The sequence below is a fragment of the Equus quagga genome, chromosome 1 (assembly GCF_021613505.1).
Source record: "Equus quagga isolate Etosha38 chromosome 1, UCLA_HA_Equagga_1.0, whole genome shotgun sequence".
NCBI classification, from domain to species: domain Eukaryota; kingdom Metazoa; phylum Chordata; class Mammalia; order Perissodactyla; family Equidae; genus Equus; species Equus quagga.
The window spans coordinates 121,918,838-121,944,064 of NC_060267.1; the positions used below are offsets into that span (position 1 = coordinate 121,918,838).

The 25,227-nt window shown below is 43.8% G+C and overlaps 1 protein-coding gene across 2 annotated transcripts in view; it reads left to right on the forward strand.

Moving 5' to 3' along the window:
- The window catches only part of LRIG1 (leucine rich repeats and immunoglobulin like domains 1), a 114,227-nt gene that overhangs the window by 21,532 nt on the left and 67,468 nt on the right, over nucleotides 1–25,227 (forward strand). For both annotated transcript variants that reach the window (XM_046676988.1, XM_046676997.1), the window contains exons 2-3: nucleotides 14,668–14,739; nucleotides 24,489–24,563. In XM_046676988.1, coding sequence (XP_046532944.1) covers nucleotides 14,668–14,739; nucleotides 24,489–24,563 — 147 coding nt within the window. The remainder of the gene's footprint in view (nucleotides 1–14,667; nucleotides 14,740–24,488; nucleotides 24,564–25,227) is intronic.

Sequence of the window (25,227 nt, forward strand, 5' to 3'; positions counted from 1 at the left end):
CCCCCCCCCCCCCCCCCCCCCCCCCCCCCCCCCCCCCCCCCGCCTGTGCTCTCACAGCTGTGCCTCCTCTGCAGTCCTTCTGGTCTGAGGTTAAAGATTTCCTCAGAGAGCTTTCCTGTAACAGCCAAGCAAGGGTGGCTGCTGTCTTGTTCCAGGAGAGCCTTTGGAACACATCTCTGGTGACTTGCTCAGCGTCTGTCTTTCCCTCCTGATTGTAAACTCCTGGGGGAGAGGCCACCTTGCTGTGGCGTTGTCCTGGAGTCCAGCTCCATTCCTGGCACATAGCAGGTGCTTCGTAAGCATTTGTGTATTCATTCATTTCCAAACCCAATGTGAGTGACCACTGGCTTTTCTGCTATGTTATCCAAGCATCGTTTCCCTGGGCCCCTGAGACATCTAGCCACACACACCTGTGGAAAGAACCACGGGTTGGCCATGCTACACGTTTGCCCTCTTGGGTTTGCTGTCATTTTCTGCCCCTCAGGAATTAACTCGCCGTCTTTTAAGGATCAGCTGCACCCACTGAGATTAGTTTATGAAAAACAAAAACTGAAAAAATGGACCCATCTCCGTTTATTTCAAATTCCATGGTTGCAACTTCCAGAAAGCCCTTTCAAGGCGCGATATAAAAGGTGTGGAGATGGTGGAGGTGATAGGTCTTCCCTGAGATCCTGTGTGGTTAATGTGTAACCTCTTTAACAAGGCTTATGTGGACGTTCATGTGGCCTTGTGGATTCATAAACCAAGGCTGTGGATCATGTGTTGGTAGTAAGTCCACGGCTTTGCAGATAACTCATACCCCCAAGGTTAATTTCCTTTGGTTGAAAACACCACCACCACCACCACCTGGTAATCCTGCTGTCCTGTAGCAGGTTGGGGACACTCAGATAGTGGCTGGAGAAGGCCTCCTTGGACTCCTTCCCTTCCGCATCCTCACCACACATACAGGTGATTTTAGAGATAGGCTGAAGTTGAGTGAGGTCAAAAGAGACGTGGAGAGCATACGGTCTGAGAGGAGAGGGCATTCCCTCCTTTTTGGGGGTGACTGAGTGGAGAGGCATGTCTTCCTCATGTGGGTGAGACAGTCTGCTCTGAGATCCAGGCAGCTTGCCTCTGGGATAAGTGCTGTTCCAACCAACCTACTGCTCCTTCCTGTGTTGGCGTCTTGGGGATTGTCCATTGGGAGGGGCTGGATTAGAACTGAGAGAGCATGATTACAACAGTCTTATCAGCAAACCGGGATGATTTCGTCCTGTATTTTCACCTTACTAGAATCATCTAACTCTTCCATCAGGGAGGAAAATACTTGCCAGAGTTTGCATAACGAGAAACTCAGAGGCTAAGTGACCCAGGTAGTGTGTATTTTGAAGTGCTACCTGCCCCTAATGGCAACAGAAGCCATCAGTTAAATAAACCAGCTGTTAAATAAGAACAAGAACAGGAGTGTTTACATAAACCACCTTTAAGTTTTCTGATCCTTGATGAATGTCAGTTGGTTTGTGAATTATTAACTTCAGTGTGCGTGAGGAAATACTGGCCACTTAAAGTGTCATGTATATTTTTATGCCAGAAAAAATAAAACCAACCACACCCTCGGCCGCTACCATTTTGGGCTCAGTGCTTGCCTGCTTTCACTCAACAGGCGTATTTAAAGCAGAGGTAGGAATGTTGGCCCCTCACAGACCACACGCACCTCATATATCATAGCTCATCACTTGCCATCGCAGTTTTGCTTAGAAAGGAATTGAAGTGATTTGTAGCCTGTTGGCAGATAATAAGGATGATGATCCTTATCGGGCTGCATGGAGTATCCAGAATCCTAGTGAGGGAGACCCATCTAGTTGGGAAAAGTTGTGTATATGGGATCAGCAAAGGAGATTTAGTGAGCTCCTAAGGAAGCTGGCTTAAGGAATCTTTTTAATGTCAATTCCCAGCAATTTTGCAAGAAGGCTTTGAGGCAGGTTCTTCGGTTTGTCACTGGAGAGAGCCATCTTTGTCCAGTGCCTCGATTTCCTTAGCATGGAAACCTGAAGTCGGCCTACCCCACTGGTCCGCCGCAGTGAGTCTCCTTGGAAGAAGCCAACACAGCTGACTGAGGGAGCTGCAGGTTAGCATCCGCTGCAGAAAGGGGACTTGAGGACTTTGAGTGACGGGAAGAGACTTGGAGGAATCCATTTGTGAACCTGGTTTCCACAATGCACAGCTATTTTCAGAGGTCGCAGGGGCCTCCTAATGTTCATAATGATGGACTAGTTATCTCCTCTGACTTTTACTGGGAAGGGAAATTGTGTAGGCCTTTATTTTGGGGGTGGGGGAGGCTGAGGGAGGAAGACTCCATAGAGGGTGAAGGAGGAGGTAGTCTGGGAGAATTGGAGCTGACCAAACAGGGCTGTTGCATAGCACATGGCTTCCTTTGAGCTTCACATACCTTTGGGTCGTGGTTGCTGGGTTAATCCTGCAGTGTAAGTCACACTTAAAAATGCCTCGGCGTGGTTCTAGGGGTTCAGTTACTTTGCTGCAAGGGCTAAGCTTTGCTCATTTCCAGTGCGGAAAACATGCATGCCATGGGAAGGGAGAAAGCAGGCACTTTGTTTCCCTTCCCCATCTCTTTATTGTCCTCGGGTGCAGTGCCATTTGATATTGGCAGTTCTGAAATACATTGAACCCTTTATTCTCGAGCTGCTGGGATTATTGCTGACATAGACTGTGGGCCCCGCAGTCAGCCTTCTGTATGGAAATGGAAGAAAAGAAACTCAAGCTGTAAATGGATCTCTGTTTGGGGGCTTTGTAGTGGCAAATGACGTGAACGAGTGAATTGAAAAAGTGCCTGATTTATACCATCGCGAATACCTACGCCTTAGATAAATATTGACACCAGCAGTGTGACAGGCCTCCTGTTTGTCTCATGCCTCTAGGAGTAGAAGATCTTTTCTGAGGCGCTTGTGACCTTATCAGCCACCCTGACGAGTTTGTGCAGGTGCTTTCTGCGGTCGCTTTGGGTTTGAGAGTGAGTGGCTTTCTCTTTGTGCTTGTGCAAGCTTAAACCTACCCGAATCCGAACCTGCTTTGGCTTATCGATCACAGTTGAGTTTGCTGCAAGTCAATGTGGTTGCCAGCAGAGTTTTGCAAAGTCATGCTTGTGTGGCCATGTGGACTGGACTTGGGGTTGGAACACCTTTTATTTGCTTTGACAGTGTTTCAGGACTGAGTGTGGAGGAGTGAGGGAAAAGGGAAGCCAGCCTGGGGAGTCTCAGCTGGAGGACAGGCTGGGTCTCGTAGCTGAATGCCTTATCGAGCCAGCTCTGCCTTACCCGAAACCGTACTGTTTGATCCTCTGTATCTTGAGGCACAGAGCTGAACTACTGTCTAACTGAAGAGGGCTTATGATTTAGTCAGTGTGGAGCGTACGAGAGCAAGTCAGCCTCTCCCCAGCCAGACTCCGCTCCCCTCCCCCCCCCAGGTAGCATGCTTATTGGAGGGGAGTCATGGTGGAGTCATTGACTAGGGCAAGCTGAGCAGAGACTTGAACAAACTTCGATCTGAGTATGTAATCTTTAACAAGGAGTGATGGTGGAAGCTGGAGGGACGTGTGTTCATCAGATAAGTATTAAGCAAAGAAGTTCTAGCTGTTCATAAGGCAGCTGCCTCAATGTAGCTGATTTCTTGGGTGTCTGGGGTAACTGTGACCTGCGGTCCTTGATGTCCTGCTAAGGTGAGAATTGAATGGCTCTTTTCTCTCCCTAGCACACAGAGAGGGTATGGCGTATCCAGAAGTACACGTGGTGTTTCTTAGGTTCCTCCAGCCTGTAACTGAGCCTCCAAAAGGAGTCACTTATTATTGATTTTTGGTAGGGCTTTTAATCGCCTGTGCTGGTGATTGACTTTAAAAATGGACTCACCTTCCGTAGGTACCAGTATTCGTTATTTGGTTAAGGTATAGCTTAGCAAGTGGAATTTACCGCTTGGATCTACCCTTTAAGATACATCTGTAACATCTTTAGGAGTAAATGACCTGGAACTGCAAACTGTCAAGAGGCATGTCTGTGTGTGTGTGTGAGGAGGTCTTGGTGTTAGGATGCACTGGGCCTTGGTGAATGTGAGTGGACTATGTGGAAGAGGTGAGGCATCTTTTTTTTAGAGGCCTTGGTGAATGATTGAAAAAAAAGAAGAAGAAATGAAAGTATATGTGGCTCAGTCATTTTCACCACCAGTTTTCCTTTTGACATCATAAAATTTTAATACGTTCAAGGATGGAGGTTCTGATTCTTTGTGCCTATAATTTCACTGAAAAGGAAGTTCCATATTCTAATAGCAGAAAGCAGTCTGTAAAATAATGCATGTTGAAATATTGTGTGGTGGTTGCACCTTGACTTAGTGCCCTCTTAGCCATTTCAACAACCAGAGCCAGAGAAGCCGCCAAAGCCCTGGGAAAGCAATGGAGACGGGCTTTTAACTTTACAGTGTTTCATGACGTCTTAGTATCATAGACAGAAAAACTTTGTCTTTTGGCTTCAGCCAGGCATTTCATGACACACATTAACTTTAAAAAGCCCAATGGAAAAATTGACAGCGCGAGATCCCAAGTCGATAAGCTAGCTAATAAAGTCAGCGACTTAACTGTTAGCCAGGAGGCTGACCTTTTAAAAATGTGCATTTTCTTTAAAAAATACTTAGCTAGAGAGGCTTGCGTGCCTTCTTGTAATACAGCGATGTATTCTTGAAAAGTTTGGGTAAATTCAATTTTCAAATTTGGCTGACTTCACACCAGGGATCTGTTCTCTGTATTCAAGCAATCTTCATTTTTTAAGTTTGGAGGTAGCCAGGAAAGAAAGGGAAGATAAACCTAGGAGATAATATTTGAATATTTGAAACCTAGAAGATGATACTGAAAAACTGGAAGAGAATATGGTATTGAGAATGTTTGATGATATTTGAAGGAACCTTGTACTTCATCTGTTTATAATGCAGAGCATTGTGGTAAATGCACATAAATCTAGGTTTGTGTATTAGCTTAATAGATTTTGGGTGCTTGGGCTTCTCACAGGCGCAAAGAGATGTCAGAGACATTCGTGAGTAGTGGGTGTGATTTCGCTTGGAAAAATAAAGATGCATGTAATTTCCAGTGAAAGCTGATAGGGGACCTCAAGCACACACCCCTAGGAACGTCTGGCTTCCCAGAAAGGGTTTTCCTTATGAACGGCTCTAGCCTCTGGGAAGGCAGTTACACCCACTTATGTCATTTGTCCCTTAAAATTTTGTGTGTGTGGGCGGGGAAGGAAAGAGATGCTGATAACACTAAGGTAAGCTGTTTAAACAGATGTATTTGCTTAAAGAGAAAACTTCATTTCCTTCTTCCTCCCCTTTAAAGGGGAGACAAATAGACAACTGTATATTGCTCTTCTGTAATCCAAAAATGTACTTGCCTAAAATTGCCCTTCTAGCTACGTTCTTTAACAACATCAACAAACCCTGATCATTCTATGTCCAGAGGTGTGTTGCTGCAAGTTTTTTTTTTTATCTTTTGGCATACGTTTCTGTAACATGAGGTTTGTATGCTGTTATTTTCATTGATTGGATTATGTTAGAGAGTGAATTGTCAGAAGTGAGGGTTAAAAAAGCCACAAAATGCCTTGATCCTTTCCTAGTTCTGGGAAACCTCTAGACAAGAGTGATTAGAACGGCATATAAGAACTCAGAGGGAAGGGGGGTTTTGTTTGTTTTTAATATTTTAATGAGTGTTTGTTGTACTCTGGAAGTAATACGTTATTGGAGGTTTCATTTCTGAAGAGTCTGAAGTCACTGGTGTAGAATTTCCCTATCCCTTTATCCCAGTGAAATCCTCGCTTGTACCTTCTGCCAGAAAGTCAGGCTTGGAATTTGGCCACCCTGTTCTTGTGACCAAGAGTACTTTTTATGGGGCTGTGTTAAAATAGTTATTTTCCCTCTCTGATCACGACGTTCCTCTCGGGGTCCTTAGGTGTGGGCATGAAGTGTGTGAAATCACTCAGTGTCCAGTGCAGAATCGTTTCAGAGTGTTGCAAAAGGAAATTGATCACAGTATCAGATATGGTTGGTGGTTGTGCCATCGTTCCCATAAATTCTGTTGGGTGACGCGTTCAATCAAAAAAGTGTTCGTAAGATGTCACTAGTTTGCATCTTTCATATGTAACCCCAAAGTTAATGAATTTTAAAGCTGCATCATGCTTTTAATAAACACCCTGTATTTTGTAGTGGTAGTTCCACAGGAAGCTCATCTGAAAGTGGACATTTGTAGGGCAGAGGGGTACAGGTGGAGGTGATGGGAGAGGCAAACAGTAATCCGTGACCGGAGGGCCACTGGTGGACTTTGCAAAGCACTTGAGGAACAGAGGATTCCAAATTTATCCACTAGATTAATGTGTCCCTCACTTCTTGTCCTTTTTGCCGGACTTGTTTTAACTGCTACAGAAGCAAAAGTCTCCGTGTCCTGCCTCAGTAGAGTGTGGTTTTCCTTTAGTAGAATTTTCCTCCGTGGTTTCACTGGGAGACCTCCAGCCTCTGAGTGCAGAGCTGAGCGTGCCTTCTTGCTGCGTTTCCCGCTCCCTCTGGGTCATGATTGATGAACCCTCTGCCCTTCCTGGAGTGCCTGGTGCCTCAGGATGTGAGGGCCACGATGGAAAAGAGATGGATGGGGCAGGAGCGCCTGGCTCAGAGGCACCAGCCACCCTGTGTTCCGCAGAATGGCTGGGCTTTCAGGAGGTGAAGATTAAGCTGTGTGCTGGGTGGTGCCCGACAAGGGCGAAAGGGCCCTATTGTGGAAGTGATGAGTTTCCAGAGTCCTCTCGAGCTTAAGGACTCTCTGAAAGGGCAAATTTGTGATCCCCTTTCGGAGATGATAAAGTAGAGGATAGGTGACCAGACTTCTGACCCCTCTCCCCTCCTTTCCCATTTCTATGTCACCGCAAAGCGCCTTCTCTAATAGCAAAACCAAATGGCAGCTGTAGGCTCCTCTTCCCTGCTGGGGTGGTCATGGGTGGTGTTCCTTTTGTGGCGGGTTTGTGGGAGGGTCAGCCTGTGGCCAGCAGCTCAAATTCCCTTTGTAAAGTATCCGCCAACTGCAGGGCTGGTGCAGCTGGAGTGCCTCCTTTTAATTAAATTAATTAATCTTTAGGAGTTAATGGTGCACGTACCATATTTAACAAGAGACTATTAAGGAAAATTTGTGGGCTTCCCCTCAGTACCACCCCCATAGCCAAGCATGAAACTCCTTACATAAAAAAACCACATCACACCCAACTACTTTGTCTCTTTTTAGCCAAAGCAGGGTTTTGGTAGGAAAAACAGATCCTAGAATCTCCTGTTTTAAGGGATGATACAGAAAGAAAATGCTGATTGCTTTCAGTGATGGTGTGCTTTCTGACCATTTTGGTCAAACTTTAAGTGGATGAACAAGGAGATATTCTCTTCCTGTGGAAATCAATTTTAATGGCCATGCAGATTAACGTTCATGAGGGACCTGGCACTGGGATGTGTTAAGGTTTATGTAACCCTTGACTTAACTGCCTGGTAGGTTGTAGATCTGACAACATGGGGCTACTCTTCTTGACTTGGCCCTGAAACCATTTGTGTCTTGCCCCTCTCCGTTCTAGGATGTCCTGACTTCTTGGCTTTTTTTTTTTTTTTTTTTAATTCCATACCCTCCTGACTATTTTACCTTTCTGGCCTTATTTCCTGGTGCTATTCCTCAAAAACCATCCTCTTCTACTCTTCTTCCAGGTTAAGCTAAGGTCTTGCATTTTCTAATAAACTTTTCTCATCACAGCTGATCTTCTCTGCTCTGAATGCCATCTGGACTCAATGGTACCCATACCAGAGATGATAAATTCACATGCTTACAGGGGCTAGGCAGATCCTGCAAAAGAGCAAAGAGGTCCTGGGTGAGACAATAGGAGCAGTGAGGTCTGTGGTCAAGTGGAGTACTTGCTAAGTAAATGTAGCTGATTGCTGCTATCGGGAATGCTGGCCCAGTGATTATTTTCAAGAGAAACTGGAACTTTTTTTTTTTTTGGTGAAAACTTTGTTTCTCCTAACACTGTTCAGTTAGAAACAAATTTCCCTACAGCCCAGCTTGGGCCCAGGGACCACCAGCTTGCAACTCCTGGTCTACCATTCACAATCTTGCCATATTCCCAGATCTTGCCATATTAGAGCCTTTGGCTGTATTATTTGGTCATGAATCTGACCAGTAGATTGTAAACTCCTTAATCTCAGGGACTAGATCTTATCCTAACTTGTATCAGAATTTATCACAATGCAGTAGAGATTGCAGACACTCAATAAATATTTGTTGAATTTGACATCTGTTGGGTGTGAGAGGACCACGACCTAGACGTGTGTTCAAATTAACCACAAGGGGAGCGAGATGTGTGCACTATTAAGGTAGAGAAACACATAGAAGACCTAGGGGATTACGGAGGCAGGCCTGGTGACTTCTCTCCGATGATGTCTTAGGCATTAGAACTCAGAGGCCCACACTGATTTCTATAGCTGATTGTAAGGAGTGAAAAATAGGCAGTGACTGTGGGATCCTTTTATAGCTAGTGTGTATTATCTCTTCTTTTGAGATGCTTGTAGGCCTCATTTGCATAGAGAATTATCTATATAACATTTTCAAAAATTGAAATGACTATGACTCATTACCGACTGTCTTAACTATAACTGACCAGAAGCTTACAAAATGAGCTGTACAGATCGAATTGATATCCGAGTCATTTGCATTTGATTATTTGGAGGACGTATTTCTTTTGAAAGCTTCAGTTTAGGGATTATACTGGCTGTTTTGCTTATAAAGAAAGATGGCAGCAAGTACAGAACCTCCTCCTGAGTGGGAATTCTTGGGTGAGGATGCCAGAGGAATGATTCTAGTTGAAGATGCAATTTTATCATTCTCAATATAAGCCTTTCATTTGTATTATCAGGCTGTTCAGTTGTGGGTTTTGGTTAATGAGGGGGGAGCATCGCAATATAAAAAAATCTGATATTCTAAATATAAAAAGAAATTTATTCTCATACAAGCTTATAATGTGGGTGTAGGGAAAATAATGTGGTGATTTCATTGAAACCTGATGTGTACTACATGTAATTCCTCAGATGGTAAAAATGCAGCAGAAACAGCCTTAAAAGCTTAAAGGATTAAATAACTTTAATAAGTTGTATGTTCTTCCTCACTCGCACCCCTTGAAATTTGAAAGGACGGATCACTTTTTCCCAGTTAGTCCTAAGCAAATGACTCCTTTTTTAATGGGTGGCTAACAGTGTGGTTTCTGAGGTTAAGAAGAGAGGTACAGCAGGAGCCCACAATTTCCCGAGAAACACGAGGTTCCCAGGCTAGTCTCGGGCACCCCACTAGTGCTCAAGAGTTGGGTCATTGGATTGCTTCACACTTTTATTTCCGGCTGTATTATTCAGTTTAGCAAACATTTGAAAGCTTAGAATATGCAAAGTACCATCACATTCAGGAGTCCAGACAGGGTTGAGTAATGGGAAATAGGCCGGCCTAGAAACCAAACTGAAAAGGAAAACCTCATTCCGCAGGGGATGCTTGTCACAGATTTAGGACCAGTTCTGTCCACCTTGAGTTATGATTCCTATTGATGTTGAAAAATACGGCCATGCGTTGTGCCTCTCTTTCTAGCAAGAGGTTTGCCTGTATTGTCAGTGGTCTGTGAGCAATGCTTGTTTTTTGGATGAAGTGCTAATTATGTTGTCTAACGACGTGGGGTTATTTCCTCACCACAGCTTACTCAAAAGTAAACGGAACTTTTTATCCCTCGGCTTCCAAGGAGTCAGTGAATTATTGTTTGCCAGCTTTGAATAGCCTTTGCCAAGTTTGTAATATGTGGTTCTGGTTGTAGTCCAGGAAGATGCTGGTCAGATTATGTAAATACCGATTAAGCCTATAGAATTACACTCAGAGGGCATTTTTATTGAGTCTCCTCCTAGTAAACTGAGTTTTCAGAGGCCTTTTCCTCTGATGGGATGGTTAAGAACTTTGTGTGCTTAAAGGATGTGGGCTAGTGCTGGTGTCCATCCCCTGCCACGTTTTCAACAAAGCTCTTGAATTATTGGGAAATTCAAATTTATTTTTAAAATCCAAATTTCTTCTGTAGGTGCCATTTCACATTAAATATTTGTTGATTACTTCAAGATTTAGAAATATTTGTTGATCACTCCTTGATTTAGATACAGCACAGTTTAATAGAAATTTCAGTGATGATGAAAATGACTTCTGTCTGCATTGTGTAGTACGGTAGCCTCTAGCCACTTGTGGCTGTTGAACACTTGGAATATAGCTAGTGCAGCCGTGGAACTGAATTCTTAATTTTATGTAATCTTAATTAGTTTAAATATAAATGTCAATAGCCACATTGCTGGTGCTACCAAATTGGACAGCACAGGTTTACATAATGGTGGGGATTTCTCAGCTATTTAAAGACATAGCTCTTCTAATTCTGTAGGATTGGGCTAGGGGATTTTGTCGGGAAAAGTGTTCAGCAAGCAGATCATTGTCATATACTGATCAACAGTTTGCTTTTCAGACACACACAAAACCTGGATAAATCTTGAACTGTTCTCTGAAGAGGTGCCTCCTGTGTGTTCTGCAAAGGGTGGGCTGGATAGTCATCTTTCAGCAGCTTAGCTGAAAGAATGTCTACGGCTGGGCTCAATTGTTTGCAGCTCTGCACGCCCTTTGTGCAAGAACAGGGAAAATTTGTGTTATGACAATGGCTGACAAAATGTTTAATGAAAGCTGCAATTGGCAGTAACTAAATTCCCTGAGGTTTCTTTCCTCTCCTCTTTGCTACTGAAAGGTGCAGAAATGCTTTTGACAGCATCTGTCTTGCTGACAGATGAATTGTTTTGACAGGAGAATCTGAAACCTTCAGCTGAAGACACATTCAGATGTCGGGCCTGGTAAGGGGCGATTGTGTTTGTAGAAATAAGTGAGATGCTTTAGATTTGTGTGCATGTCAGCTGCCACCTGAAAGAAAGGCCTTATTAAAGGTTTTTCACTGATTAACCCTTTGATTGCTCTTTAGGGCCGGGATGAGAATTCACACCTCTTTCTGCACCATTCTTGGGCTGAGTAAATGTATTTCCTATTGAGAAATGAGTGCTGTCAGTAAGCATAGGAATCAAGGGATTAAAAGAAACTTTAAAAATTGTGCTGGAAAAAAATAGTAAACCAATGTTCATAGCAGCATTATTCACAATAGCCAAAAGAGGAAACAACCCAGATATCCATCACCTGTTAAAGGGATAAACAAAATGTGACATACATACATACATACATACATACATATATATATATATATATATCTCCATACAGTGGAATACTATTCAGCCACAAAAAAGGAAAATGAAATTCTAACACATGCTCCAGCATGGACAAACCTTGAGGACATTATGCTAAATGAAATAAGCCAGACACAAAAGGACCAATACTGTATAGTTCCATTTATATGAAGTATCTAGAGTAGTCAAATTCGTAGAGACAGAAAGTAGAACAGAGGTTGCCAGGCCTGGGGGGAGGGGAGGATGGGGAGTTAGTGTTTAATGGGTATCGAGTTTCAGTTGGAGAAGATGAAAATGTTCTAGAGATGGATACTGGTGATGGTTGCACAACAATGTGAATGTACTTAATCTCACAGAACTGTGCACTAAAAAATGGTTAAGATGGTACATTTTATGTTATTTATATTTTACCACAATAAAAAAAATTATGCTGGAAGTTTTTCTTCTTGAAATGAGCAAACAGGGAAATGTCTCTGAGAATTTTATTTTACATTATACTTGTCAGGGAGAATACACTAAATATTTCCCCCATTTTCTGATAAAGCAATAAAGCATTTCCTGATGATCAACAGTTTGTCCCAGGGTTCAGGACTAGTCACTTTTCAGACTTAAAAACTAGGCAGCTCTGTGTCCGAAAGTAGAAGCCATTCCGAGAGACCCGAGCTTCAGCTGCTATCTTCTCTCTGTGTTGCTAGTAGGCGCTCCGAGAGGAGAATTCCCCTTTAGAGCCCATCTGCTGACACTCGTTTGTTGATCCACGGCTTTCTTAGTTCATTGAAAGTCAAAGTTACTGCATCCAGGCTGACCCAGTGAGAGCTTAAATTTCCACTTACAAGTATCTTCATCTCTATTGCTACTTATGGGAATCTCAGTGTTAAGTCCTGATACTGTCTGGCTTTTTGATAAAACTAGCTTATGGAAGACTTTTCTCAAGCAGCCTTATCTAAAAAGAAGAATTTGTATATTTTTGAAATTTAAATAAATTTTGCCTGCCCTCTAAGGGCAAGATGGATGAAGGGGTGTCATGATTTAAAATGCTTTTATCCTAATACTGAGTTACTGAAGAATTCCCTCATGGGGTGGGAATTGAGCAAAGTAGTTTCATTCCAGATAGTTCAAAACGGAGCCACCAGTTAATTGCCTGAGACTTGGATCCTGTGAGCCCCAGCTCCACCCCTGGCTACGTCTATAAGCCAGAAGCAAGTCATTCCTTTTGAACCTAACAGCCTCTGGAGTCAGTGGCCTAGAAGAGAGGTTGAAAACTGGTGGTCCTCAGGCCAAATGTGGCCTGCAAATATGTTACATTTGGCCCATCCAGGGTTACTTTTCTTTTTAAGAATTGGAAAGATTTCATGTAAGAATTCAGAGTTTGAGCTTCTCTTGAAAACTGAGAAGACTAGTCTGCACGGGTCTTGTTTGTAGAGACAGGAGCCAGTGCACCTTCCGATGGCAGACACTGCTGTGTCGGCTTCATTCCACACCTGGCAGGGTGACCATCCATGTTAATTACTTCCTTTCTAGGCTCTTGCCTTTGTGGTTTCTGAGTCTTTCTCTGATGTCTCCTCCAGCTCAATAACTCCCATTACCTATGATGATACAAATGTTATAGTCATTGTAAACTCACATTAGCTGTTGACCAGGAACAATCTTTCCATCCCCCTTTTCCATGTTATCATATAATATGCTCAAAATAGTAGACAGTTTCCACCTGCCCAGTCCTTTTTATGTTGTGGAGGAATTCTCTCCATTTGTGGGTTTTCTTTTCCAAGTCTAACCTGTTGATTTCTACATACCCGATCATAAATACTCCCAAGCGCAGACAAGCCCACACTTGACATCAATATGTGGTTTAAAAATTACCGCCTTCAGTTTTTATAGTAGCATAATCTCTGGACAAATTGCTTTTAATTCAGGCTGTGCCTTGAACACGGATGTACCATTAATTTTCAGTGTAGTTTGACTTTTATTTAGATGAACGTCTTGAGTTGACAGTGAAATGGCTATCAGCTCTAGGTTAGCATTGATTCGAATGTCTCTGGAGTAAGTTTCGAAGATAGTTGCCACTTATATGCCGCTTAAGAGACAGACTTTAAACTCGTGATTTGTAGTACAGTTTATGGGCAGTAACGTCAGTGGAGTTAATAGCTGAGATGAAAATTGTTAACCTCTTTGGCATACACAGGCCCAGGTCTATTTTGGTGGCAGGGAGCAAGGTCAGGTTTGCTATTGCACATCTCTGTGGGTTCTGTTCCTGAAAGAGTAAGCTTGTCTTGGTTGAGGGTGTCGTCTGAGGAGCTCAGCTGACTCAACACTTCCCCGCTTGCTGCCTATCTGCCTGGAAGGGTAGAGCTGAGGGGGAAAAGGGGAGAGATGTAATTCTGAATGGTTGTGACAGAGGCTGTCATCCTCATGTGCAGCTTTCACTGCCTTTCGTTAACACCCACGTGATTTCCTGTGACTGTGGCTCCCCTCTCCTGTGATTCTCATTCCCAGTGTTTATTCATTGATGGTAGGAATGCCATGTTCTTCTATAGCCTTATGATGAGGATCTTACAGTGATCTTACTTTATAGACTTTCTGAACGGTCCCTTCAGCTTTGACTATACATCTGAGCAATTTTTAGTCTTAAACTCTTGTTTAGACCAGAGCATCTCAACCTCTGAATATCACTGTTGACATTTTGAACTGGATAATTCTTTATTGCTAAGGGCTGTTCATGCATTGTAGGATGTTTAGCAGCACCCTTGGCCTCCACCCACCACATGCCAGTAGCACACCCCCACCCTGCTTACCTCCAGTTGTGACAACTAAAAATGTCTCCAGACGCTACAAATGTCATCCCTGGTTGAGAACCACTGATTTATAGACAATGAAGGGTCAGCCTCCTACCCCTCTTTTCTTTACTACTGCTTGATATTGTGTGATGCTTTAGTAAAACATTAATTGAAAGAATAGCCTTGGACTTGATATGGTGCAATGTATTTGGACCAGCGTACACTAATGTAGGTAGAGGACTGGCTTACCTTAGAATTTCTTTAAAGGTTGCTAAGTGGCGAAATGGTATTGAATTGAAATTCATTTGGGTTTAGCCAACTTCAGATAATTTGAGATTTTCATAGTGATTTGTTTATGGATGCAAGTGGGGAGGAGGTATGTCTGTAAATCTCAGTATCAATAAGGTTACTTAAAATAGTGCTTGAGATAGGGGTGTTTATGAGAGAGAGGACTTGAGTCTTTTTGGGGGGGGGAAGTAGAAGATTCCTGAATTTTGAGTGTAATGCTGAATATTGATTCAATTGTTTCTTGTTTGTTTGTTTTCTCTCCCTTTACCAGAAACCTGAGTTACAACAGACTTTCTGAGATTGACCCTGCTGGTTTTGAGGACTTGCCAAATCTACAGGAAGTGTGAGTGCTTTTCCCCAAACCTTGGGGCGGTCGGGGGATGGAGAGCTCCTTGGGAAAACCCTCTCATATTGCAGCATCGCTCACTCCCCTGGATCAGCAGTCTAAACTTGTTAGAAGAGACATTTGCCTACGGCTGTCAGTGACAGCTTGTACTGCTTCCTTAGCTCTCCTTCACTGCAGCCGCTCTCTTCTTCCTAGGCTGTCTGTGATGGGTGTGTTACAGTCCCATAGGTATGGAGTCACTGGAAATCACATCGACATGGTGGGGTGTAGGAGAGTCCTCTCCCTTGTGGAAAGCCTTGTGGACCAGCTGGGTTAACACACTCGGCTGGTCCTTCCCCACAGTTCCCAGGGAGGTAAAGGCAGGGGCATAGCATGCCAGCCCACCCCTTCTGTTTCCCAGGAAACAAAGGTATAGAAGAATGGACAATAGAGGCTTACCTTTCCCCTTCTGCCTCCAAATGGACCTAGGTATTACTGCCTCTGGAACGCTAGGCTTGCTGCTTCTTCCAGTGTCCTTTAAATCAGGCCTCAAACTTTTCTTCTTCTTCTTTTAAATGTAAAGAATTCTGCTTTTCACATGGATTTTAGGATTATCAGGAATTTTAGCTCCATAGGAACTTTAGAGAAACTTTGATTATGAGTCACGCATGTCCACCGCAGAAAATTTGGAAACTATAGATATAACCACTGTGAACATTTAGTGAAAAATACAGCTATAGTTTTGGGATCAAACTGGATAGTTTTAAAATCTATTTTCTACTTATCCTTACATTTTTGATTGCTTTAGCATGTAAATTAAAATTTTTTTAATATCCTGTTTTAATTTTATAAAACTGCCACACATAGATATTCCACAACTCATTCACCAAGTGCTTCTGTTGTTAGATATTTTTATTAAGCATTATTAGGTAAGTGCTTTACACATTTTAGTTATTATACGTAACGGATAAAATCCTTGTTTGTTATTCTTTGACTTCATTGTCAATGATTTATGTAAAGGAAATTTAATTTTATCGGGTGGTACAATTTGCAGAATACTTGCATTCCCTACCGCCATCTCCCAATTCTCCAAATTGGTGTTTATGATTTCTGTGTCTGCTTAAAAAGGTTTAAACTTCCAAAGTTGAAGGAACATCAGAGTTAGAAGGGGCCCTGGGAATTGTCTAGGGCCCTCATTTTCCCGTGGGGTCAATAGGCCAGTGATGGGGGCAAGGAAGTTGGAAGTGGGTCACTGTGTAAGTTCTGCTAGGACTGTCATAATAAAATACCGTTGACTGGGTGACTTAAAACAACAGAAATTTAGTTTCTCACAGTTCTGGAGGCTGGAAGTCCAAGATCAAGGTGCCAGTAAGGTTTGGTTTCCTCCGAAGCCCCTCTTTTTGGCTTGTAGATGGCCACCCTCTTGCTGCCTCTTCATTCACATGGCCTCTTCTCCCTGCGCACGCATCCCCGATGTCTCTTTTGCGTGTCAAGAGGTCCTCTTCTTAAAAGGACACCAGTCATAGTGGGCTAGAGCCCATCTATATGACCTCATTTAACCTTGATTATATCTTGAAAGACCCTGTCTCCAAATATAGTCACATTCTGAGAAACCGAGGGTTAGGACTTCAACGTGTGAATTTTACGAGGACACAGTTTAGCCCATCACTGTCGCCCAAGATGATAAACCAGTCTATCAAGGACCCAGTTGGGTTCTTAACCCAGTGATCCACGCTGTCTTTAATGCTTATGGTGAGATGAGAATATTCAACTTTTGTGTGTTTAAGTCTCAAAGCTTAGTGATTTCCTTTAGAATTAGACAAAATTAAAATTAGGGTATTTCTTCTGGCATCATTCAGTCTTTCATTTAACATTTACTTGTGTATCTGCCATGTGCCAGGCACTGCTCTGGGTGCTGGGGGTACAGGAGTGAATAAGACAGACAGACAGGGCTGGGACTAGGGTGAGGCAAGTGAAGTGCTAGCCTCAAAATTTAAGGGGGTGCCAAAAACTCAGCAGTCAAGATAAAGGATATTTTTTGAAGAAGATGATTAGCCCTGAGCTAACATCTGCCACCAATCCTCCTCTTTTTGCTGAGGAAGACTGGCCCTGAGCTAACATCTCTGCCCATCTTCCTCTGCTTTATATGTGGGACGCCTGCCATAGCATGGCTGGACAAGCGGTGCCTAGGTCTGCACCCAGGATCCAAACCAGTGAACCCTGGGCCACCGAAGCCGAGCATGTGAACTTAACCACTGCACCACTGGGCTGGCCCTAGAGGATATTTTAATCCAATTAAAAAAATCAAAATGAATGCAAAAAAAAAAACCCCACGATGAGCAAAATATAAAAAGTTTAAAGACAGGATCAGTGTTGCTGATTTTTCCTTTGGCCTTGGGCTCCAGTATGACTTGACGTGGCGCTGTTGCTGATCCTGTCTTAACATGAAAACTTTGATATTTTGTTTATCATGGACTTTGTTTGCATTCAGTTTGAGATTTTATAAGCATTGTGTTAAACTGTTCTCCATCTTGGCTCCTGAGTTTTTGCTGGCCCCTTCACTGTCTCACCCCATCCTCACCCATCCCGGTTCTGCAGACAAACCACTCGTCTCACAGAGCTTACATTAAGATGGGGGAAGATGTGCACTGAACCAGGAAACCACTGAGTCTTACTGGTGATGAGTGTTCAGGTGGGAATAGAACAGGGTAATGGGAGGATTTTTTCTCTTGTAGTTTTGGAGGAGTGATAAGGGAGCTGGGCGATCAGGAGATGACAACTGAACAGATGTGAATGCTGTGGACAGAAAGGACTGCAAATAATACAGGGCCTCGAGGAAGGAACAGGCCGAGGGCCACTATGCCTGGCGTGCATGAGGGGTGGGGTGTATGGCCAGGGCCTGGGTCCTATAGGGCTTGTGGGCCATGTTAGGTTATAATTCCAGCCATCATTGACACCCCCATCAGTTGGGGGTGTGGTAGGTGCTCCCATGAGCATTTTCCGTGTTGTTCTGTCTCACTCTCTGGTTCTCTTTGTTCTTTCCCTTGACCTCCAGCCTTTAGTCCTCTACTGCTTGGTGCTTTTTGGAACTTATCCCCCCCCCCAGATCTAGAACTGAGAGCATCTGACTTCACCAGTCCTTCATTGGGGATGCTGATTATGAGTCTTAAAAATAAATTTCTCACATAACAGCCACAGCAATCACGGCAGCACTGTGTTAAATGTTTGGTGATACTATCGCATTTAATCCTCATGCCAACTCTTTGATATAATTTATTTTCTTTACAATCGTTTTCTCCGCTTGACAGAGGAGAACACGAAAGCTCGGAGAGGTTAAGTAAACCTGTGTGGTGTTATGTGGTTAGTAAAACTGAGAGTTGAACTCAACTCCATTTCATTCCAAAACCAGTGCATTTAACCCTGAATTTGCACTGCCCTAACTTCCCCCATCCCTTATCTTAACCTATGACATTCAACTGAAGATTTAAAAAAAGGTGGAAAATCCAGTGTTTATCTTCTTGCATACCTCTCCCTGCACCAGTGTTCTCTTTCTAGGTACAGAGTATTCCTCTTATTCCTCCAGACCCCTTGTCCAAACTTTCACCAGCCTGCAAGCCCAGCCCTCTAGCCCCTCTCCTAACCCCGTCTTGTGCTCTTTCTGTTTTGTGTGTGACTTCTTCCTCCTGCTAATGCACTCATGAAGGTTGACCATAGCTGGCCATTGTGCTATGCACTATACTCCTTATTGTCACTTCCACCTTTTTCAGACAGCTGAAGGAACCGAGGCTGAAATTGCACAGCTAGGAAGTGGGAGAACCGGGCCTGCCCACTCCAGTCTAACTCCTGTCCTCCTGTCCTGTGCTCTCTGTGGCAGCACCACCTTCCTGACTGTGGGACTGGTAAAGACAGAGATTGCATCTTATGGATACAAAATGGTGTTGTGAGAAGAATGCACATTTTGGTAGCAAACAGATGTGGGTTGAGTTCTGGTTTTGCCCCTTATCGATGTCCCTGGACAAGTTATTTAGCTCCTCAGTGCTTCTTTTTTTTTTTTTTCTTAAAGATTTTATTTTTTTTCCTTTTTCTCCCCAAAGCCCCCAGGTACATAGTTGTATGTTCTGCGTTGTGGGTCCTTCCAGTTGTGGCATGTGGGACGCTGCCCCAGTGTGGCCTGACTAGCCGTGCCATGTCCGCGCCCAGGATTCGAACCAACGAAACACTGGGCCGCCTGCAGCAGAGCGCGCGAACTTAACCACTCGGCCACGGGGCCAGCCCCCTCAGTGCTTCTTTTCCCTCTTCTGTTACATGGACATAACATTATTGGTATTATAATAATTAGAGATGATGTCCAGGGCCTTGCATGTGGGAAGGGCTCAGTGAATGTTATTTCTCTTTTCTGCTGCTTTCAGAACCGCATGCTCTGCAAGCTGGGTGCATTGTTAAGAAACAAATCCTTAAGGGCCAATAGGTTGAACCTTTTACCACTGTGACTGCCTCCAGTCCCTGGCGTCACACTGTGGGATGGACAAGACAAATTCCCTGGTGCCCAGAGCAGTGGAACTTCACTGATGAAGATCCAGGCCTTTCTCTAAGGAGATTCTAATATATTGTGGAGGCAGAAAGAGGCTGTCAGGAGCGAGGGGTGGAGAGATCAAGAAGGATATTGAAGAAAAGAAAAAAATCATAGTTGACACACAATTGCTTCTAAATTAACCGGGCTTGAGGGTTTCCCAGGAGCTGTCAGTTCTCCTAAACCCTGCACAGCCATCCGGGTCTGGAAACCTCGAAAAGAGGGGAACCACAGGCTGGCAAAGCGGCGGGCAGTGGTTTTTCAGCAGTGGTTTTATTTTGGAGGCCCAGAACCACAGAGCATCGTGGGCCAGTTGCAGAGAGAAAGCGAGCCGGCTGGAGGCCCCTGGAGGACATGAGGACACTTGTGCAGCTGCTGCCAAGCCACACGATCTCCCTTGCCCACAACTCTGAGGAAAGCCCACCAGGGAGGGCCTCTAGCCAGGGGTCTTGGATGGCGAGCCTCCTCTATTAATAAGAGGGGCTATTTATACTGTCCTCGCTCAAAACTGTGCTGGGGTCACGTTACTGCTGCCTGGCCCAAGAAGGCTTAATGTGGGTGCTGCCGTGTGCTTTCCAGGGCCATTGACCTAGAATATTCTTGAAGGCGGCGAGGAAGCCTGCATGTGCCCTGCCTTTGGGTATTTATGGCTCACCCTCTTATGTGTCAGGTTTATGCTCCCACCAGTGCGTGTGTGGTGTGTTGGAGGGAGGGAGAAATAACCGGGGGGGCTGGGGGGGTGATGGGACAGGACTGCTTTTTGGCTGTAAATTACCACCACCTGTTGAGCATTTACTATATAACTGGCTTTTTCCTAAGCTGTTAGGTTTGATTATTTCAGCTGGATCCTGCCAAAACCCTATGAAGTTGGTACTTGTGCTATTTACACTTTTTTTGGAAGGGGAAATTAAGGCATGGTAAGCTTAAGTGACATGCTGAAGACCATTCAATTGGTAAGGGGTAGGATTGGGGCCAAACGAACCCAGGCTTCTGATTTTAAAACCCCAGCTGGACAGTCCCCTCCTAATAGTCCCTGCTCTGCTGTTCTGTAACTGTGCCTCAGTTTCTTGTTTTAAGGTGGAGTTGATAATTTAGTACCTTCCTGCAAGGGTTGACACAGAGCCTGGCACATAGTAAACATTTGCCCTTATTATTGTTTATCATTGTTAAAGTAACTACATCCTATATCATCATAGAAAATAACTGTAGCTGGACATCTGGTATAGAAACTATATATCAAAGAGTCTTGCCAAAGTAATTCTTTAGTATGCCTTATTTTCCAGTATATAAACACTAACAGCAGTGATTGATTAAATGGCCCTGACTCCAAAATCTGTGTTCCTGCCTACTATTGACAACTTTCTCCCTTTTAAGAAACAAAATTGGCAGAAGTTCCAACCCCCCTGCCCAACTTTAACCATTATTAATTGTAGCCCTACTTGTATTTGGAAGCAATCAAAATGCCTACGGATAGTGGCCTGGCTAAATAAGTTATGGTTTGTTCATACCATTCATGCCAGCAGAGGAATACTCTGCAGCTGGTTAAAAGAATTATGGAGCTCTCCCAAGATATATTACTAAGGGGAAACTGTGGTACAGAACAGTCTGTATAATACACAAGCATCTGTGTAAAAGAAAAACATGTGTATATCGCTAGTAGCTGGCAGCAAAAGCTTCCTCTTGGAGGCAGACCAGAGGGCTGAAGCGCAAGGAATCTTTATTTTTCACTGTATATTCCTGATATTCTTTTTTGAAATGGTTTGCAATTTTTGCTGTGTGCTTACATCAGCTATTCAATAGATAAATATGGGGGGGAAAACTGCTATAACTCAAAATTACTCTTTGGGTGTGTTTTTCATTGTTTGTTGAAGTCTAATTTGATTGAGATAATAATAAAGTACTCTGAAACATCCTTTTTAACATTTTGCAAAGTATAAAAACTTCCTTTAACCAAGCCAAGCAAATGGCAGCTTCAGAGAGATCTGAGGGCCCAGAAGGCCCGTGCTGGGAAAGGCCCAGCCCCAGGTGCTGCCCTGGGCTCAGGCAGCCCATGCAGCCCCCACTTTCCTTAGTCACACCTCTTCCAGCTCCAGGATTGGACCACAATTCACAGTCTGATGCATCTGGGGCACTTTGGTCCTGAATCATCAGGAAAAGTTTCAGTTATAGAATCCAGACGTTTTAGAAGGATCGTTAGGGGCTTGGATGGAAGTAAACTAGGGGGGGAGTGTGAAGGGTGGCAGACTGCACAAGCCTAGATATTCAGATCTCATTAAACAGTATCCTCCATTCCTACAACTTCCTCGTTCGTGGAGACAGTGCTGAACTTCCCGAGGGCCCTTCCTCTCCAAGCTCGGGCCGTGCTATTTTTGCCCAGCCTATTTCAGTCTGGCAAGTTGGTCGTGTCTCAGCGAGTTTGGCCTCCGTTGCCTTCTGAGGACAGTGTTCTTCGCTTCAGCAGGAGACAGGGCGAACAAAGAGAAAGCGAGTACTGGTGGAGCTAGCCGACTTATGTTTAGCCAGTGGTTCTTTCTACGTAGAAATGACCAACAAGTAAGCTGGCCATGCAGTTCTTCTCCTTTGGGCTCCAGCTGTCCTCTTCATAAATCAAGCAGCTCTGTGAGGTCAGAGCCTGCGATTTCTGCCTCACCCTGTTGACTCGGGGCTGCTGATCCAGACATTAAATGCCCCGTTTATCTTCAGCACTGGTCCACTACTCCTGTAACACTCTGTTTCCAGCAGTTAAGATTTGAAATAATTATTCTGATACCCCTCTTCCCTATTCATTTATTTCTCTGAAATTCAGTGGTGCAGTTTGTCATGTGTGCAGTAGGGCTGGCCTGAGACCAGGCTCATTCAGCGCAAGTTCCCTTGCAGAGAAGTCCATACTGTTTGTTTCAGGCTTAAAATCAAGTCAGATCCTGTGCAGGCTGGAACACAACTACCACGTTGCCTAAGGGGTTATGAGCTCTCTGGCTTGGTGGCCTTTTCGCTTGTGGCTCTCCTCTGATTGGCAGTCATACTTGGGTTCAGCTCATGTCTATGCCTCTCTCTAGTTTTGTGGCCCTAAGCTAGTGACTTCAACCAAAACTTGACTTAAGAGAACTTACCTATAAGGTAGGGAATAGTAGTCATCCCTAGTACCTAAGTCAGAGTTATAATGATGAACTTACAAAGTATGTGTAGAGTTGGTGCTGCATTATAAAGAAATGGAGGGTGATGGGTAAGAACCTAGACTTCCCGGGCCACTGCCACTTAACAGGTGACCTTGGTGAAATCACTTAACGTCTCAGTGATTCAGTTTCCTCATTGGTACAAGGGAAATGTTCATGGGACCTGCCCCCTAGGAGTCTAAAGATGACCTCATACACGAAAAGCTCTTAGAGCTGTGCTTGGCATACACTATGCCCTCAATTAGTTGGCTTCTGCTGTTATTATTACTATTATTACCACCATCATCTGTGTTTTAGAATAAATCTCTAAAAAATAAAGAGTTCTTAAGCCAGCTGCCTTACTAGAAACAGGTTCCAGACCTTAGATTTTCTTGCTCTGATAAGATCTGAGGGTCTCTTTCTAGTAATAAGCACATTGATGGTACTATGAAAATTTATTAGTAGAGATTCAGACTGATGGAGAGTTTTCAGTATCCTTGTACCAACATGGGAAATGGATCACAGCGGGGTTGGAGAGAGAAAAGGTGAAGCAGAAACAATCTGATTTAGGGAGCAGTCAGATAAGAGACTGTTAAAGTAATTAATTGTCTACTTCAACACACAAACAAGGGCCCTTTAAGTGGCGAAAGGATTTGCCACGTGATACGGATCTGCTTTCTCTCCGCCAGATGCTTCAGTCATGAAGCTATTGAAACAGGCATTCTGTGTCCCACGGCCCAGTAATTGCCAAGCTTCATCTCTAACTGGCTTTGGCACTGAAGAAAGCAAATGGGATAATTCAAGGCCTTTTCCTTTTTTTTTCCTATTCATTTCTATAAAAGATGGCATACAACCAGATTATTCTATTCAAGCAAATGCTGGCTGTATACTTGTATGAATACAGCTGTCGTTTCAGTGGCCTTGTCTTCAAACAGTAACAAGATGCTCTATGTAAGACATACTCTCTTAAGAAAAGGAGAATAAGATAACCCAGCTTGATCCCCTTGATTCTGCATCTCAGATAGAATTTCTTTCCAACTCATCACCCAGCAGAAAGCCTGATCACTGTGCTTTGGCTTTCTTAAGGATTTTTGGGCTCACTGCGCAAGTCTGATTTTGGATTCTCCTCCCAGATTTGGAAATACATGTCCCTGTAAGGAGGCCAGATTGCAAAGCCTCTGGGGGCAGACCAGGCGAGCTGTGTTTTGGTTTGCGGGCTTCCCCTTCCATTAAGAGATATGAACTATGGAAATACAGATTTAGAATGTTCGAGCGGGAAGGGAGCTTGGAAAACATCTCTGGTCTGTGGAAGATTTTCAAAAGATCTACATACAAAAGTATGTGTCTGTATGTATGTATTCCTGGAAAACGTGTCCGGAGCCGTCACCAGAATTCAAAGAAGTTGGAATCTCAAACAGATGAGCATCTCCAAGGCCAGCTCCCTTGTTGTTTCACAGATGAGGCATTGGAACAATTGCCCCACATTGTCCCAGGCCCCTCGGAACTCCACGTGCCTGCGTGAGTCTCGGCTCTGGGTCCAAACAGGTCGCACTTTGGCAGAGTTAGAGCTGTGGTTCACAGACCACCGTGTCACAGATGTTGAAAAACAACCAGGAGGGGATGTTCTTTCCTCCTCAAATCCTCTTTTGACTGTTTCAGTCCACGAGGAGCGCTCTCGTTGATGGTCTTGGGGCCCTTTTGTTCTGCACTGTGCATCTTGGCCTTGGTCGCTATTCCTTGTTAGTCTTGATTTCTGGGCTAGATGAGAGACAACCCCCTGAGTGTTTATTTCTAAACAATGGGTGTGAAAAATGGTTAGTTTTTGTGACCTCCCATGACTTCTCTCCCTTTAAGATCTTGCTTGTAAATTCTTTATCTTTTATTCAGCATTACAGTATAGTCTTACTATGGTCAACTCAAACTTGTTTTTTTAATTTCCCTTGTATGTATATCATTTCAAATTATATGTTTTTTTGGTGATTTTAAATAATTTAAATCTACGAGTTTAAATGATTTAAATGATTAATTTCTTCTTCTTGTTACAGGTACCTCAATAACAATGAGTTGACAGCCATACCATCCCTGGGTGCTGCTTCATCTCACATTGTCTCTCTCTTTCTGTAAGTGGTGCCATTTTGGGGATCCTCGGTGGTGGGGTGTGGCCATGGTATTATCTTGCTGACATTGGGTGGCAGGAAAACTCGTGTTCCTCTGTTTGCTGGTGAAGAGCAGCCTTTCTTAATACAGCCCTAATCATCATGACAGATGCCTTGCTTGCTGTTTTGGGATTTGTAGAATTAAAACCTGGCGCTTTTTGCCTCATCTCCCATTTAGGGGGAAATTGGTCTTTTTAATGCCCAGAGGCGTATAGATTTAAATTTCTTAGTCCTAGTGGTTAGTTAAGCTGCAATTTGGGTGAATAAGCTGGAGTGAAAGGAAGCTGTTTCAATTATAAGACAGTAAGCTCATCTTTGTGCCAACAAATTTGACAACGTGACTCAGTTCACTTTTATGGCTTTAAAAAAGAAAATACCCCCAGGCCTCTGAAATCAACATAAAAGTAAGGAATTCGTTGTCATGATGAAGTGTTAGACAACACACTGGAAATGAAAAGGGTATAAAGGGACTTAAATGAAAAAGGAAGGAAGGAAGCCATGGGGGATATTAGGTTGGAGCTGTTAAGCACCCTTGCTGGAGAGTCAAGCACAGTGAGTAACCCCCAGGTCTTCCACCATCAGGGGGAGGTGCAACTCGCCCAGAGGTCTTTCCAGATAAAACAGTCGT